This window comes from Miscanthus floridulus, chromosome 8, assembly GCF_019320115.1.
Source record: "Miscanthus floridulus cultivar M001 chromosome 8, ASM1932011v1, whole genome shotgun sequence".
NCBI lineage: Eukaryota > Viridiplantae > Streptophyta > Magnoliopsida > Poales > Poaceae > Miscanthus > Miscanthus floridulus.
In genome coordinates, this window is record NC_089587.1 from 229,185,738 (window position 1) to 229,199,018 (window position 13,281).

At 47.9% G+C, this 13,281-nt stretch overlaps 1 protein-coding gene across 2 annotated transcripts; it reads left to right on the forward strand.

Annotated features, from left to right (window-relative positions):
* The first annotated feature begins 352 nt into the window (after positions 1 to 352).
* On the forward strand, positions 353 to 11,741 carry LOC136475278 (monooxygenase 1-like). Of its 2 annotated transcripts, XM_066472832.1 has the most exons (6): positions 353 to 484; positions 7,669 to 7,815; positions 8,045 to 8,152; positions 10,292 to 10,457; positions 10,569 to 10,797; positions 11,126 to 11,741. In XM_066472832.1, the coding sequence occupies exons 1-6, from the start codon at positions 408 to 410 to the stop codon at positions 11,620 to 11,622; spliced, it is 1,224 nt and encodes a 407-aa protein (XP_066328929.1). In that variant the 5' UTR covers positions 353 to 407; the 3' UTR covers positions 11,623 to 11,741. The 2 variants fall into 2 exon arrangements, with proteins under 2 accessions (XP_066328929.1, XP_066328928.1); XM_066472831.1 differs by having other exon boundaries at positions 10,292 to 10,797.
* The last annotated feature ends 1,540 nt before the right edge of the window (positions 11,742 to 13,281 follow it).

Genomic DNA, 13,281 nt, shown 5'->3' on the forward strand with positions numbered 1-13,281 from the left:
CAAAGTATCAAGATTAGTTTTATTTATTTTTTTAGCTTGATTTTAGATATTTCCTCGATACGGTATCGGTGGCATATCGGAGTATCGGATACGTATCGCGATACCGGTATGGCACTTCGGTGAAGTATCGGGGTATCCTAGCTCAAAAGTCAAAAGAAATGTTCATTTGCACAAGCACAACCGTGCATCGTGCTAAAGATTTCTCATTTGATTGCCGCTTTGCTGACCATAAAGAATTCCACCCATGAACATGGGATCATTGCTTGATAATTCAACGGGGAGGTCATCTCCCCGGGTGCATATATATGGCCCATGGAGACCGGTGAACATGCGATCATTGCTTTGCCGGCCATAAAAAAATCTTTGATAGAGGGAGAAGGAGAGGGAGAGTAAACAAGGAAGGAGACATGGAAGAGGAAGCCCATGGCATCATCATTGTCGGCGGCGGCATCGTCGGCCTTGCCACTGCTCTTGCTCTTCACCGGTGCGTGTATTTGCTCCATATCACGGTTTTTCCTTCCAACCTTCCCCTGCAGCGTCGCACAGATAGTTGTATATTCTATTTTCTATGCCCTGCTGCTGCGCGCCGCCTCCCCTCCAAGCTTCTGTATTAGGGCTTGTTGTTTTGTGTTGTGAGAACTAGATAATACCTCACGCGCTGTATGAAAGGAGGATTCCTAGAGTGAGAAATAGTAAAACCCAAAAGAAAATATGAACATTTATTTGAAAGTTTGATAGATATAAATTTAGTGAGAGAGGAATCAAATAGAAACCATGCCATAGGAAAGTGCTATGGATTACAGGAGAGGAATTAGAAGAGGAGCAGCACCATAAAAGAGAAGGGCTATTGAATACGAGAGAGGAATCGTAAGAGGAGTAGAACCATCATAAATAAAGAGCTACGTAACACGTACGGGATGAATTCTTCTTTCGTTGCTGATAGTGTGGTAACCTTAGAACGATAGGGAATAAATCAAGGAGACATAATTGACCATCATGAATGACACGACAACTAATGGTAAGACGAAGTTTGCTCCTGAGAGGAGCATAGATGTTCGAATCATTCATACAAATTGTACAACACATTTTCTTTTCTTTGAGTACACAAATCTTGTAGAGTCTCCGACATCACAAATCTCTTATTTTGATGGGCCGCATATAGACAATTTTGAGCATGCGATAGTCCATATAGACCTCCATACTTTTTACATTCAGGTATACTTTTCTGAATAAATTTTTTTTCTCAAATACCCAAAAGCTTTGCGTATCATTGGATTAAGTAGAAGAGTTTAGACAAACATACAACGCGCTTGTATTGAGCGTCGAAGGAGGTCAATCTAACATAGCCGTAGCTGGACCATCCTAGCAAGAGACCTCTATATTCGATATTACATTAAAGGAAACAACCAATACCGACACAACGGTGCGACCTAGGAGGTGAACTTGTGTCCTCACGGCTGCCTAAGACCGAACAGCCGGGAAGAGCTCGTCCAGCGCTTCGGCTTCGAACGTAGTCAGGTCACTGCCGAAGAGCTTGTCATAGGCCGCCAGCTCCGACGCAGATGGCGTTGATGGACCCTTGGTGAAGTCCATACGTTGCATGATCAGCACCTCACCTCGCTTGGAAGCACCAACCGCCTGCTCTGCCACCAGCAGTCATCATTATCCTCGGTCGGGTGGGTATCCACCAGCAGTGAACTGGGAGGGCCAGCGTCCACCGTGAGGTTCGGTGAGTGCACGACCCAGTGAATGGGGCGCGGAGGTGATGTCCACAACGCACAGGAGCCCACAACCGCCAGGTCCTCATCCTCCAACTGGGGGGGCCGTCACTGCCGGGGCCTCATCTTGTAGTTGGGGGACCACCGGAGTTGACAACTGGCGCTCAAGAGAAGGCCACGCGATGATTCGATTGCTGGCGAGCGAGGCTACGAATTCCTCCAGCATCGGGTCCTCCGTGATGTCACGACCATGCGTGGCGTCTGGGTACAGCATCAGCGTCAGCGGGTCAGGCTGGACACTACCCGTCTCGCTAGACAGCTCGACGTGCCCAGGCTGAGCTTTAGCAGCAACAGAGGTGAAGGCCGGAGCTGTCTGTGCAGCTCCTGCCGACCACCCGTGACGCCTCCGTCTTTGGCGCCGCCTCCGCCTTCGACGCCGGCGACCACCGGTGGCACGAACGGCGTTGGTCGACTTGACCCTACCTGGGTCTTGTGAGCCACCATGGTCTGCCGGACCAGCGGAGCAGGCGGGGTGCTGCGGCTGGCGACCCATGGCTCTTGCATCGCCCGAGCTTCGAGAGCCCAAGCGCCTTGGCTGCTTGCAGTCACGCGCAATGTGTCGACATCCCCTGCACCGCAAACATCATTGGGGAAGCTTGCAGGTTGCCACCCGATGCGCGGAGGAGAGGCAATTGAGACATTTGCCGAGAAGATCTGCCGGGATGTGCCTCGGTGGTTGACGACTCTCCGGCTAGCCTCTGCTTGATGGCCCTCGTGGCTCAGCCAAGGCGGGCGCTGGTCGCGTCTCCTATCGGTGGAGGATCTCCCGCCACCCATCAGTGTTGGGGGCGGAGACCCGTCCACGGTGCCTGCGGCCCTCCACTGGGCGAGCCGATATGCCGTACAACAGCTATGGGCGCGGCCGACTGCGTTTCCCCAGCCTTCGCCCAGCATCCTGGCGACCTGCCATCGCACCGCCACGGCCCGATGTCAGAGGTTGAGTGCGCGGCAGGGACATCACAGGCAGCGTCAACGTCCTCAGCGGCTACGGCTCCTAACGAAACATGTCCAGGTAGGGGGTCATGGAGGTGGTCAGCACCTCTTCCGCAACGGAGTCATCGAGGAGGTCATTGTTCGCCCAACGACGGGCCTTGGAGCGTCCTGCCGCGCTACTCCTAGGATGGAAGGGGGCATCTTGGGGGGATAGGGTGGACGATGGGCTTAGGGCGGGGGCAGACGGGTGAACGAGGAAAGCGTCGAGGTCGGAGGCAACGGAGGACGACGACACTGTCGCGGAGCCACGCCCGGAGGCCACCTCCAGGAAGAGCGCCGCTGCCCCATCCCCCGTGGCATGGGCCCCTACGCCCACCGGCTGGGTGAGCGCAGCAGCAGGCCCAGTCGCCGCCTGGCTGTACGGGGCTACCTCTACCATAGCCTAGCCACGAGCTGGTGACTTGGGTGGCGGTGGCTGCGCATCTGGCGCGCCAACGCCGGCGACCGCGGTGCCTAGCTCAAGCGACGGCGGTGGTGACGAGCTCGGACCGGGGCCACCCATGGTAGCCAGCTTCTCGGGACCGACTTCCACCGGCACCTTCTCCTCCGGCGATGTCATGGGCCGTGGCGGCGGCAGTGGCTGCTGCCACGTGGCGGCCTCTCCAACACTGTCGGCAATGGATCCGGCCGCCTAGGGCCCATCTGCATGGGAATCGGTCGCCTCCTCGGTCTGCGGCGGCGGTAGTGCCCCATCACCAGCTTCCACAAGCTGGGAGGCCACGGTGGTGGCGGCGACGACGCTAGGCCCCAGCTGCGGAGGAGGGGGAGCGGGCGGGGGAGGAGGGGAGGGAGGGGTGGAGACGGCCACCGTGGCCATGGGCCATGGCCACTGTGGCCGGGACGGCCCGCATCGGCGCCGGCGCTGTCGAGGATGGGGAGCATGGCGTGGAAATGGTAGCTCCCGGCAGTGGGGGAGGAGGGGTGGGGGATGAGAGGGGGAGGGGGAGGCAGGCGCCGGCGACGGCGCCGGGAAGGCTGCCGACGCCGCCAGCTAGGGTAGGGGTGGTCCATCAGTGAAGACTAAATTAATGGTGATGGGGTGATGTCAACGGTTTATGCGGCATCCAGGTGGTGGCGGGTCATTTCATTAGTGAGATATTCATCAAGCAAATAGCGTGCATATAAATAAATTACTGCTTATCTATGAATTAGTATATACCTAGAAATCAACGATCCATGTATAAATATAAAACTAGAGAGAATTCCTTATTTGACACCAGACAAATGACCCGTTCCTTTCTTGGTCCTCAAAAAATTTCCGTTCCCTATTTGACACCGAGTTCAACTTTCGTTTCTTATATGACACTCCATTGGATTTTCCGTCCGTGGACCATTAACTGCCATGTGAAAAGACGATTTTGCCCCTGTGGGCCCCACCACCCTTCTCCCTCCTCTCCTCCCCTTCTCCCTCCTCTGCTTGGCCGCCGCGCTGCCGCTGGCCTCACCCATGAGGCCGATGACCATCCCAGCGACGCCGCAAGAGCTGAGGCCTGAGGCCGTCACGCACTGGCGCATCGGCGGGCCGCACAACGACGGGTCGTTGCCTAGGAAGGAGTTCGCCGTGAAGCGGGAGCCCGCAAAGGCCGGGGGCAGCTGGCCGGAGAAGTTGTTGTAGGAGACGTTGAGCGCCTGGAGCTGCTGCTGGGTCGCCATCCCGATGAGGGCCTCCGGTATGGGCCCCTCCAAGTGGTTGGCGCCGAGGTCGAGGCGCTGGAGGCCTCGGAACGCGGTGAGGAACGCATGGAAGCCGCCGGAGAAGCGGTTGGCGCCGAGGTCAAGGACGCAGAGGCGGTCGCAGGTGGTGTTGGGCCCGGCCGACGCCAGGACGGCCCCTGTGAGGGCGTTGCTGTGGAGGCGGAGCTCGGTGACGCGGTCGCAGAGGTTCCATATGGAGGTGGGCAGGTCCCGTCGAGGCGGTTCCTGGCGAGGTCGAGCGTGGAGAGCGACGGTGCGTTGCTGAGCTCGAGCGGGACGGGGCCCGAGAGGGCGTTGGCGGCGAGGTAGACGGAGTCGAGCGCGGAGAAGGCGCCGAAGTCTAGCGGGAGGCGACTGGCGAGCGTGGCGACGGGGAGGCGGATGGAGATGAGGAGGAGAGCGGGGTCGGAGGTGAGGGACAGGTTGCGGGAGGAGGAGGCGGCGTCGCAGCGGAGGGGCCGGTCGTCGGGCGTGGCCCAGCGGAGGCCTCGCCAGAGGCAGAGCGGCGTGGAGGCGTTCCAGGTGGCGAGCTGCGCGTTGGGCCGCTGGCCCTACAGCGCGGGCTTCACCTTGGTGAGGAGCAGCGCGACGCCGGGGTTGGAGGTGGGCGAGGCCAGCGGCAGCGCGGCGGCCAAGCAGAGGAGGGAGAAGGGGAGGAGAGGAGGGAGAGGGGTGGTGGGGCCCACAGGGGCACAATCGTCTTTTTACATGGCAGTTAACTGTCCACGGACGGAAAATCCAACGGAGTGTCATATATGGAATGAAAGTTGAACTCGGTGTCGAATAGGGAACGAAAATTTTTTGAGGGCCAAGAAAAGAATAGGTCATTTGTCTGGTGTCAAATAAAGAATTCTCTCTAAAAACTATAAGGAGGACTGGAGGAGGAAGAGAATCCAAGTTAACAGGCACCGCTGGCTTGACAAGAACCGTGGTGGTAGTTAGGGGCTGTTTGGATCACTGAACTAAAGTTTAGTCTGTAGTTGAATAACAGGCTAAACATGGACTAATTAAAAAAAACCTAATGTGTTCTACTCATCAATTAGCCTTTATTAGTTTTTGTTAGACAATGATTAGTTCATATTCAAGTCTTCTATTTGACATCCAAAAAATATGGACTAACAGCGGTCTTTATTCATGGTTATTGTGGTTGTGACCGATCGATCTCGACATTAAGGTGGGCCCTGTGCTCAGTAAATATGGAACCTGCTTGTCGAATAGTTAAAGGCTGCAACCGGTGATTACTGGACTCCATTTATTTAGAAATAAACAAAATTGCACTTAGGGCAGTCCCAATGAAAGAAACTAGTAGTTTCTATAACATAGGATACCGCACCAAAAAAGTACTGTTTTCCAACCCATAGTTTCTATGAGTAATAATTATTTTCTCTTTCTCTCTCCCAACTCTATCTTCTTCCTCCAATGGGAGTGCGACACGAGCTTTCTAGAAACTGGTGGTTTCTCCCCAATAGTGATTTCATGGTTTCTTGGTGCATTGGGTCAAGAGTAGACCTGATTTCTTCATGAAGAAACCATTTCTATGATTTTTGCTCTCTTTCTTCATTAATTACGTTGTCATGTCAGCGTTTTGCCTACGTGATAAGTCATTTAATGAGAATAGAAACCATCATCAATGTACCATTGCGACTGCCCTTACATGCAGAAGAGTAACGGGCGAAGTCAATCTCCTATGTCTCTCGTACTCTCGTTGCTGAATGCTGACCTCTCCGACGCCGTGGATACATGATCCCGAAGCGGCGTCGCCTGATCTGTCCCCTCCGCCAGGACCCAGGAGCGGGGAGGAACTCAAGCGGCTCTATCTCCCATGTCGTTGACGACCTCTCCAACGCCACCGTGCATGTGCATCTCGTCGATTTGTACGACCCCAGAGCGGCACCTCCTGATCCATCGCATCTGCCACGAGCGGAGAGGAACTCAAACCGGCGTTCCGGCCATCCCTCTCCACCCGGCACGACCCCAGTTCGAGTTCGCCGCCTGGCGTTTGGCGCGCAGCGGTTCGAGTCCTCTGCAATGCGAATGTTGCGGAGCGCCGGAGCTCGGCACCAATCCTGTATATGCCCCTTCGCTGCTTTGAGCCTCAAAGCTGAAACATGCCTGTGGGTTGGCAGGCTGGCAGCAGCACCCTGTTCACCCGATCTATCAGCTATGCTTATCAGTCATGATACAGTGTTTTTTTCTCATACGATCAACCGAACAAGAATGGCCGACAGGCTCGCGGAGTTGGCTGCGCCTCCTCTGTTTCGTTTGGCCACGCTAGTTACATAGGATATTTGACATTAATTAGGAGTATAAGACATAGACTAATTATAAAACTAATTGAGAGGCTAATTTTCGAGACGAATCTATTAAGCCTAATTCATCCATGATTTGACAATATGGTGCTATAATAAACATATGCTAATCATGGATTAATTAGACTTAATAGATTCGTCTCGTTAATTAGTCCACTCATGTGTAATTAGTTTTATAATTAACTCATATTTAGTCCTCTTAGTTAGCATCAAACGTTTGATGTGACATGGCGAGTCCCTGATCCAAAATACCCACCTCTCAGCTACCATGATAGTTCGCAGTTGCAGGTGAGGAGGATTCATCTTATAGGGGAAGACTAGACTGGGCGTGTGTGTGATGGTCAGTGGGGGAGCGTAGGAGGCAGTATCGTTGGAGAAGTGCAAGAGACGCGCACTGCGGTAGTGGTAACCGGTGAGTGCAGGATGGGTGAAAGGTGATGACGCCGTGAAGCTAGGAAAGTCATCTAGCGAGGATTTCCTATTTAGTTATGGAAGATACCATGTGGAATTGTGAGTCAAATTCTAAGATCCAATTCTAAAAGATCCAAACGTGTGGTATTAAAGATATATACTCAATTCCAATTCTCTAATTCCAAGCTAAATACCAACATCCGAACGGGGTGTTAATGGATCCACGTAAACAAACTATCATATATTGTTTATTGTGTGGTTGAGATTCTAGGGGTATCTGTTTTGCCGATAACCCTTACATCACCTCTTTACCTTCATTAAAATAGTACAAGTTTCAAGTTTAAAGGACAAATCTTGGGCACATAAAAGGGAAAATGTGTATGAATGTCTAATTTCTACGTCGAACCTTCACCTTTGCCGAAGTTTTCATTTCTTGAGTAGCTCTGAACAACAAAACAATTTGCTTACTGACTTGCATATAGGAAAGGGATTGCTAGTCTGGTGCTGGAGAAGTCTGAGACCTTACGAGCAGATGGAGTTGCAATTGGTGTCCACGCCAACGGATGGAGAGTTCTGGAGCAACTTGGAGTGGCTGCAGAGCTCAGGGAAACTGCCAATCTCATCACCGCGTAAGCTTGTTGATCCTAATAACTTCTCCTAAAATTACATTTTGATTGCTTCGGATGGCATGAAAATTGAAAAGCGACAATTCAGTATCAAAATGATCCTTATGGAGAACAATCTGCAGATAAGAAGTCCCAACTTTGCATCAGACAGAGGGAATAAGTAGTAGAATCAGTATGTTTGCCTTTTTTTTTAGGACTCAATAATGCTTGCTTTAACACACTGACATTTCAGGTATCATGACGTCTGGCAGCAAAGGAACAACAAGACTAGCCAGTTACCAATCAGGTTAGTACAACAGGTGTGGCAGCGAAGGAACAAGACTAGTCAGTTACCAATCAGGTTAGTACAACATTTACCACATAAAATGAGCACATTATGAAAATATATTCTATGGTATATTCAATAATACTAATTTAATGTCATAAATGTTGACGGTTTTTTTTCTAGAAATTCGGTCAAAATTTAAAAAGTTTGACTGCAGACAACTCTAGAAATCTATTTATTCAGAGAGTAATATATGATTTTTTTTATTTTTTAATACATTTTCATAAGGAAATGACAAAAAGTACCACGGATCTGTTAAATCTAAAAAATAATACCATGTCGTCTTCCCGTGGGACGATTTTAAGGAATCATTCACCGGTGGAACGACTTTTCTAAAAAATCATCCACAAGAATATGTTTTCTTTTCAAAAAATATATTTTTTAGTAGAAATCGTTTGACGGGAAAACGGAAAGGCAAAAGTCGTTCCTTTCGGAAACGCCTTGCACCTATCGTTCTATTGAAGGACGATATGTCGCCCCATTTGAATTTTTTTTTCTTTTTACTTTTTTTGTCGATATGAGACGAAGAACCTAGAGACCTCCAAACATCTTGTAACTTTTAAAATAGATGCTCAAAATCAAGATACATCCATTTGGCTTATATCTCAAATAATATGTTTTGAAGTTTTTTAATTAAAATTCTTCATGGAATGCCATATTTGAGGTTACCCTTAACTAAGCTACTTTGCCCTAAAATGATTTCTAAAAATCATAAAAAAAAGTCATATAAACTCATGGTTTTTAATATAATACTTTCATATAATTTCTAAGCAAACCTGCACAAGTGAAATCTAGAGTTCCTTAGCAAAGCGTGCGCTCAAAGTTATAATTGCACATATTTTATGTGTAATCATAACTTTGAGTGCATGTTTGCTAAGAAACTAGATTTTTTAGACCAAGAAAATTAATAGCATAATTAGCAAAGGAACTCAATATAATTATAAAGTTGCACCACATGCAATGGCGCAATTAGAGGCACCACACTAGCAGTGATCGAGCACCCTGGTCACGCTCGAATTTTTAACACTAGCGGTGATCGAGCACCTGGGTCGCGCTCGAATTTTTAATTGCACGTATTTGTCCAGATTCATGGTTTCCAATAAAGTAGTATTTGTTATGATTTTATAGGCATACGTGCTTAATTTTTTAGCCCAAAGAACTAATATTTTAATAATAGTACGTCTGAAGCGTCTTCCACTCGTGGGGACTTAGAATTACGGAAGAAACAGGACAGATTGACACGTGTTACACCCGGGCGGCCGTCATTGCTTTTGTGTTTTTGAGCTAGGAGAAGAGGGAAAGGGGGAGGAGAAGGAGGGCTAAACGGCGTCGCGGCCCCTATATACAACTCAGTCTTGCCAAAGAACCTGGTGCGATTCAGTCACGCTTGCTGAGGATCTCGCGACTCAATGGGCTAAAAAAATCTAGAGTTCCTTTGCTAATTATGCACTCAAAGTTATAATTATACGTAAAATACAGAATTTTGAGTGTATGCTTTGCTAAGGAACTCTAGATTACACTTGTACACGTATGGTTAGAAATTATATATATGACAAAGTACTGCATTAAAAACCCTGAATTTATATCTTTTTATGATTTTTAGAAACATTTTAGAGCTAAATAGCTTAACCTTAAACTTAAATATGGCATTATGTGAAGTTTTAATTTGAAAACTTCAAAACATATGATCCTAGATATAAGCTAAATGGGTTGTACTTGATCTTGGGAATCTATTCAAATGTTACAAGATTTCTAGAGACCTCTAGGTACTTCATCCCGTATCAACAAAAAAAAATAAAAAAAAATCAAATGGCCTATATATCGTTTCTTCCAGAGAGCGATGTTTTTTCCAAGAAATGATTTCTACCTTTTCGTTCTCCCGTCGAAAGACTTCGATAAATTTTTTTTGAAACATCATTTTCCCAGCAGACGGCTTTTAGAGAAGTCATTCTACCGGTGGACGATTTCCCATGGGTAGACGACATGGTATTATTTTTTAGATTTAGCAGATCTATGGTATATTTTTGTAATTTCCATATAAAAATGTACGTATTAACAATACAAAAAACTCGTAACTATATAGCCAGAGTTCTCGTAGTTGTCTTCCTAGGACACAAAGGCACTAATTAAGTTGGCCAATCTTGATTTGGCTAGGAAGGAACTCCGAAACTTGAAAAGGAAGGATCTCATCGAGACAATGGCCAAGAATTTACCTTCAGGAGCAATCCGCTTCGGCTGCCACGTGGTTGCCATCCACCAAGATCATGGTACCCATGGAGCCATTCTTACTACAGTCGATGGTTGCACTATCAAGGCCAAGGTGTATCTCCACATCCATGCATCTGATCGAATTCAAGAGCGCAATGGACACAGATTCCTCTCTTTTTGCTTATTTCTCTGCATAAAACTTTTTATTGATCTCGATGCGCAGGTCCTGATTGGATGTGATGGTGCAAATTCGGTGGTAGCCAAGTATCTAGGACTGTCTGCGCCCAAAACAATCCATCGCACGGTTTTTCGTGGTTTCACTAGATATCCGCATGGACATCCATTTAGTACTGAGTTTCTGCGATTAAAAGGAGATGAGTTCTTTGTCGGCAGAATTCCAATAACCCACAATCTAGTTCAATCCTTGGTAATCACGCCTATTCCTCCAACAGGTATATATATACACACACAAATATAAATGTTTACTATTTATGGAACAAGTACTACCTCTGTCCCCACATTTATTACTCTAAATCAATTTATTATGAAAATATATTTTGTAATTAATCTAATGATATTTATTTGGTATTATAAATGTTTATACTTTTTTATCTATATAATTGATCAAATTTGGTATACTAAAATATGATACGATTCCAGAATTGCATTCTTTTGGGAACGGAGAGAGTACAGGACAAACTGCTAGCTGAATGACATTCAAAAAAAAAAACTGATAGCTGAATAGAGTAATTAACTAGTGCTTACAATGATGTCATCCAGGAAGGATCACTAAAGATGTGATCGCCACGAAGGATTCCGTGGTAGAGAAGCTACGAGCTGAAGATTGCCCTTCTGATGTCATCGAGATGCTGCGGAACTCTGATCCGGAGACCCTGAACGTCGTGAACAACATCTGGTACCGGCCTCCATGGCAGGTCGCGTTCGGCACCTTCCACAAGGGCGTCGTGACGGTCGCAGGCGATGCGATGCACGTCATGGGCCCGTTCATCGGCCAGGGCGGCTCATCGGGGCTCGAGGACGCCGTCGTGCTCGCCCGGTCGCTGTCACGAGCCGCCGCCGGCGACTACAGTGTCGCGATTGAGGAGTATGTCCGAGAGAGGAGGCCAAGGGTGGCATTAGTGTCTCTGGAGTCCTTCGTCTTTGGGATGCTGGGGAGTGCCAAATCGCTGGTGACAAAGCTTGCCTGCATCGTTTTCTTGGCACTCCTAGGCAATCGGTCGTTTAGGCATGCCAACTATGATTGCGGTCGCCTCTAGCACTCCAGAATGCATTTCCTACTACAGCATGGCATTCATGAGTTGCCATGTGGATATTTGAATAATTTATGTGTCAAACAAGAAATTATGCCACAATAAGCTTCATCCAGATGAGATGAAACAATGCATGTATTTTTTTTCTTTTCCCTTTTATTTTACTTTGCATTTTCACCACTACACTGAAAGCAAATGATCAAGTCGGTCAGTTTGTTTCTGAAATGAAGCAGTTGCTCATTACACTCACAGAGAGAGAGAGAGAGAGAGAGAGAGAGAGAGAGAGAGAGAGAGAGAGAGAGAGAGAGAGAGAGAGAGAGAGAGAGAGAGAGAGAGAGAGAGAGAACGGTTTGTATTTATGTTGTGCGAAATCAAAATTTATACTAAGAGCCACGAAAAGCATCTTGGAATTACATTACAAGAAAATTAATGAACATAAGTTGGAGCACACGATAGCCCTAATGGGAACAAAGGATTCTAAAATAGAGAAACGGGAGAAAACGCAGGAATGAGAGGAAGCAAAAAGTGAAAAACCATGGTATCCCAAAACGTAGGAATGGAAATTTTGGGTTGTTTGGATTGCATGAAACATTTAAATCTTCACATATTTTTCATGGACAAAGTAGTCGTTGCTTACTTGCCTCTTTTCTAGCCGTTGCTTGATTGATTGCAAGGTCAACTTGTACACTCTACTAGCCATCGGGGCTGAACATACAAGTGCATCTGCAATGCGGTATGCATGACGTAGTGGCTGATGTTGATGTCAGTGATGACATTGAGGCCCCGGTTGTAACACCTCGGTGTTAAGCATGCATTACCATTTCATCCCATGAGCATAATCATCATCACCTCATGCATAAGCATCATTCATGCATTTCATTTCGAAAGAAATGAAGTATCATTTCATATGGTGCTTAAATTGATTGAAATTCATTTATGTTTCAAACAATGTGAAACGTCATGCTCATGTTTGGATGCCATGATTTCTTATTTTGATCACTAAGATAGCTTATAAATATTTAGGATACAATTTGGAGCAAAGTTTATATTTCAATTTTTGCCAAATTTGCTTTTAAAAATTATTCTTCAAAATTAGGGTTTTGAATTAGTATTGATTTTATTTTGTAATTCAAAATATATTTGGAGTTTGACTTTGGTCATAAAAGCAAAGTTGTAGAGAATAAATTTTTGAGCAACTTTTATTTTTGGGCCAAAGTTTGAAACTGCGTTGAATTAGTTCAAAAATTCGTTTGAATGCAAAAGGAATTGAAAATAATTTGAAAAAAATCTCATTTTTACCTTGTTGGGTCGCCGCGTCGCTTTTGGCCTAGCTCGTCGAGCCGGCCCGGCCTGCCCCGTGCCTCGCCCGTTCGCCAGCGCGCGCCGCGTCTTGACCAGCGCCAGAGTGCGCATGCCGCGTGGCGGCCATGCACCGGTGAGCACGCCGCGCGGCGCCACCGGCCTGCCGCGTCCCGACCGGCCCTGCCTGCCTTAGCCGCAGCCGAGCCGTGCTCCTCCCCACTCTGCCATTCCGCACTCGCCCTTCCACTTCGCTCCCTCCTCCGCCAGCGCAAGCAGCAGCGCTCGCTCCGCCGCGCGCCATCGCCAGCATAGCCGTTCTGGCCACGCCTGGCCACCGGAGCTTGCTCCATCTTCGCCACACCT

Coding starts and splice junctions, on each gene's coding strand:
- LOC136475278 (XM_066472831.1), top strand. CDS start 408: ATGGAAGAGGAAGCCCATGGCATCATCATTGTCGGCGGCGGCATCGTC. Junction 7,816..8,044: donor ACTGCCAATCTCATCACCGC/GTAAGCTTGTTG, acceptor CTGACATTTCAG/GTATCATGACGTCTGGCAGC. Junction 8,153..10,291: donor ACTAGTCAGTTACCAATCAG/GTTAGTACAACA, acceptor TGATTTGGCTAG/GAAGGAACTCCGAAACTTGA.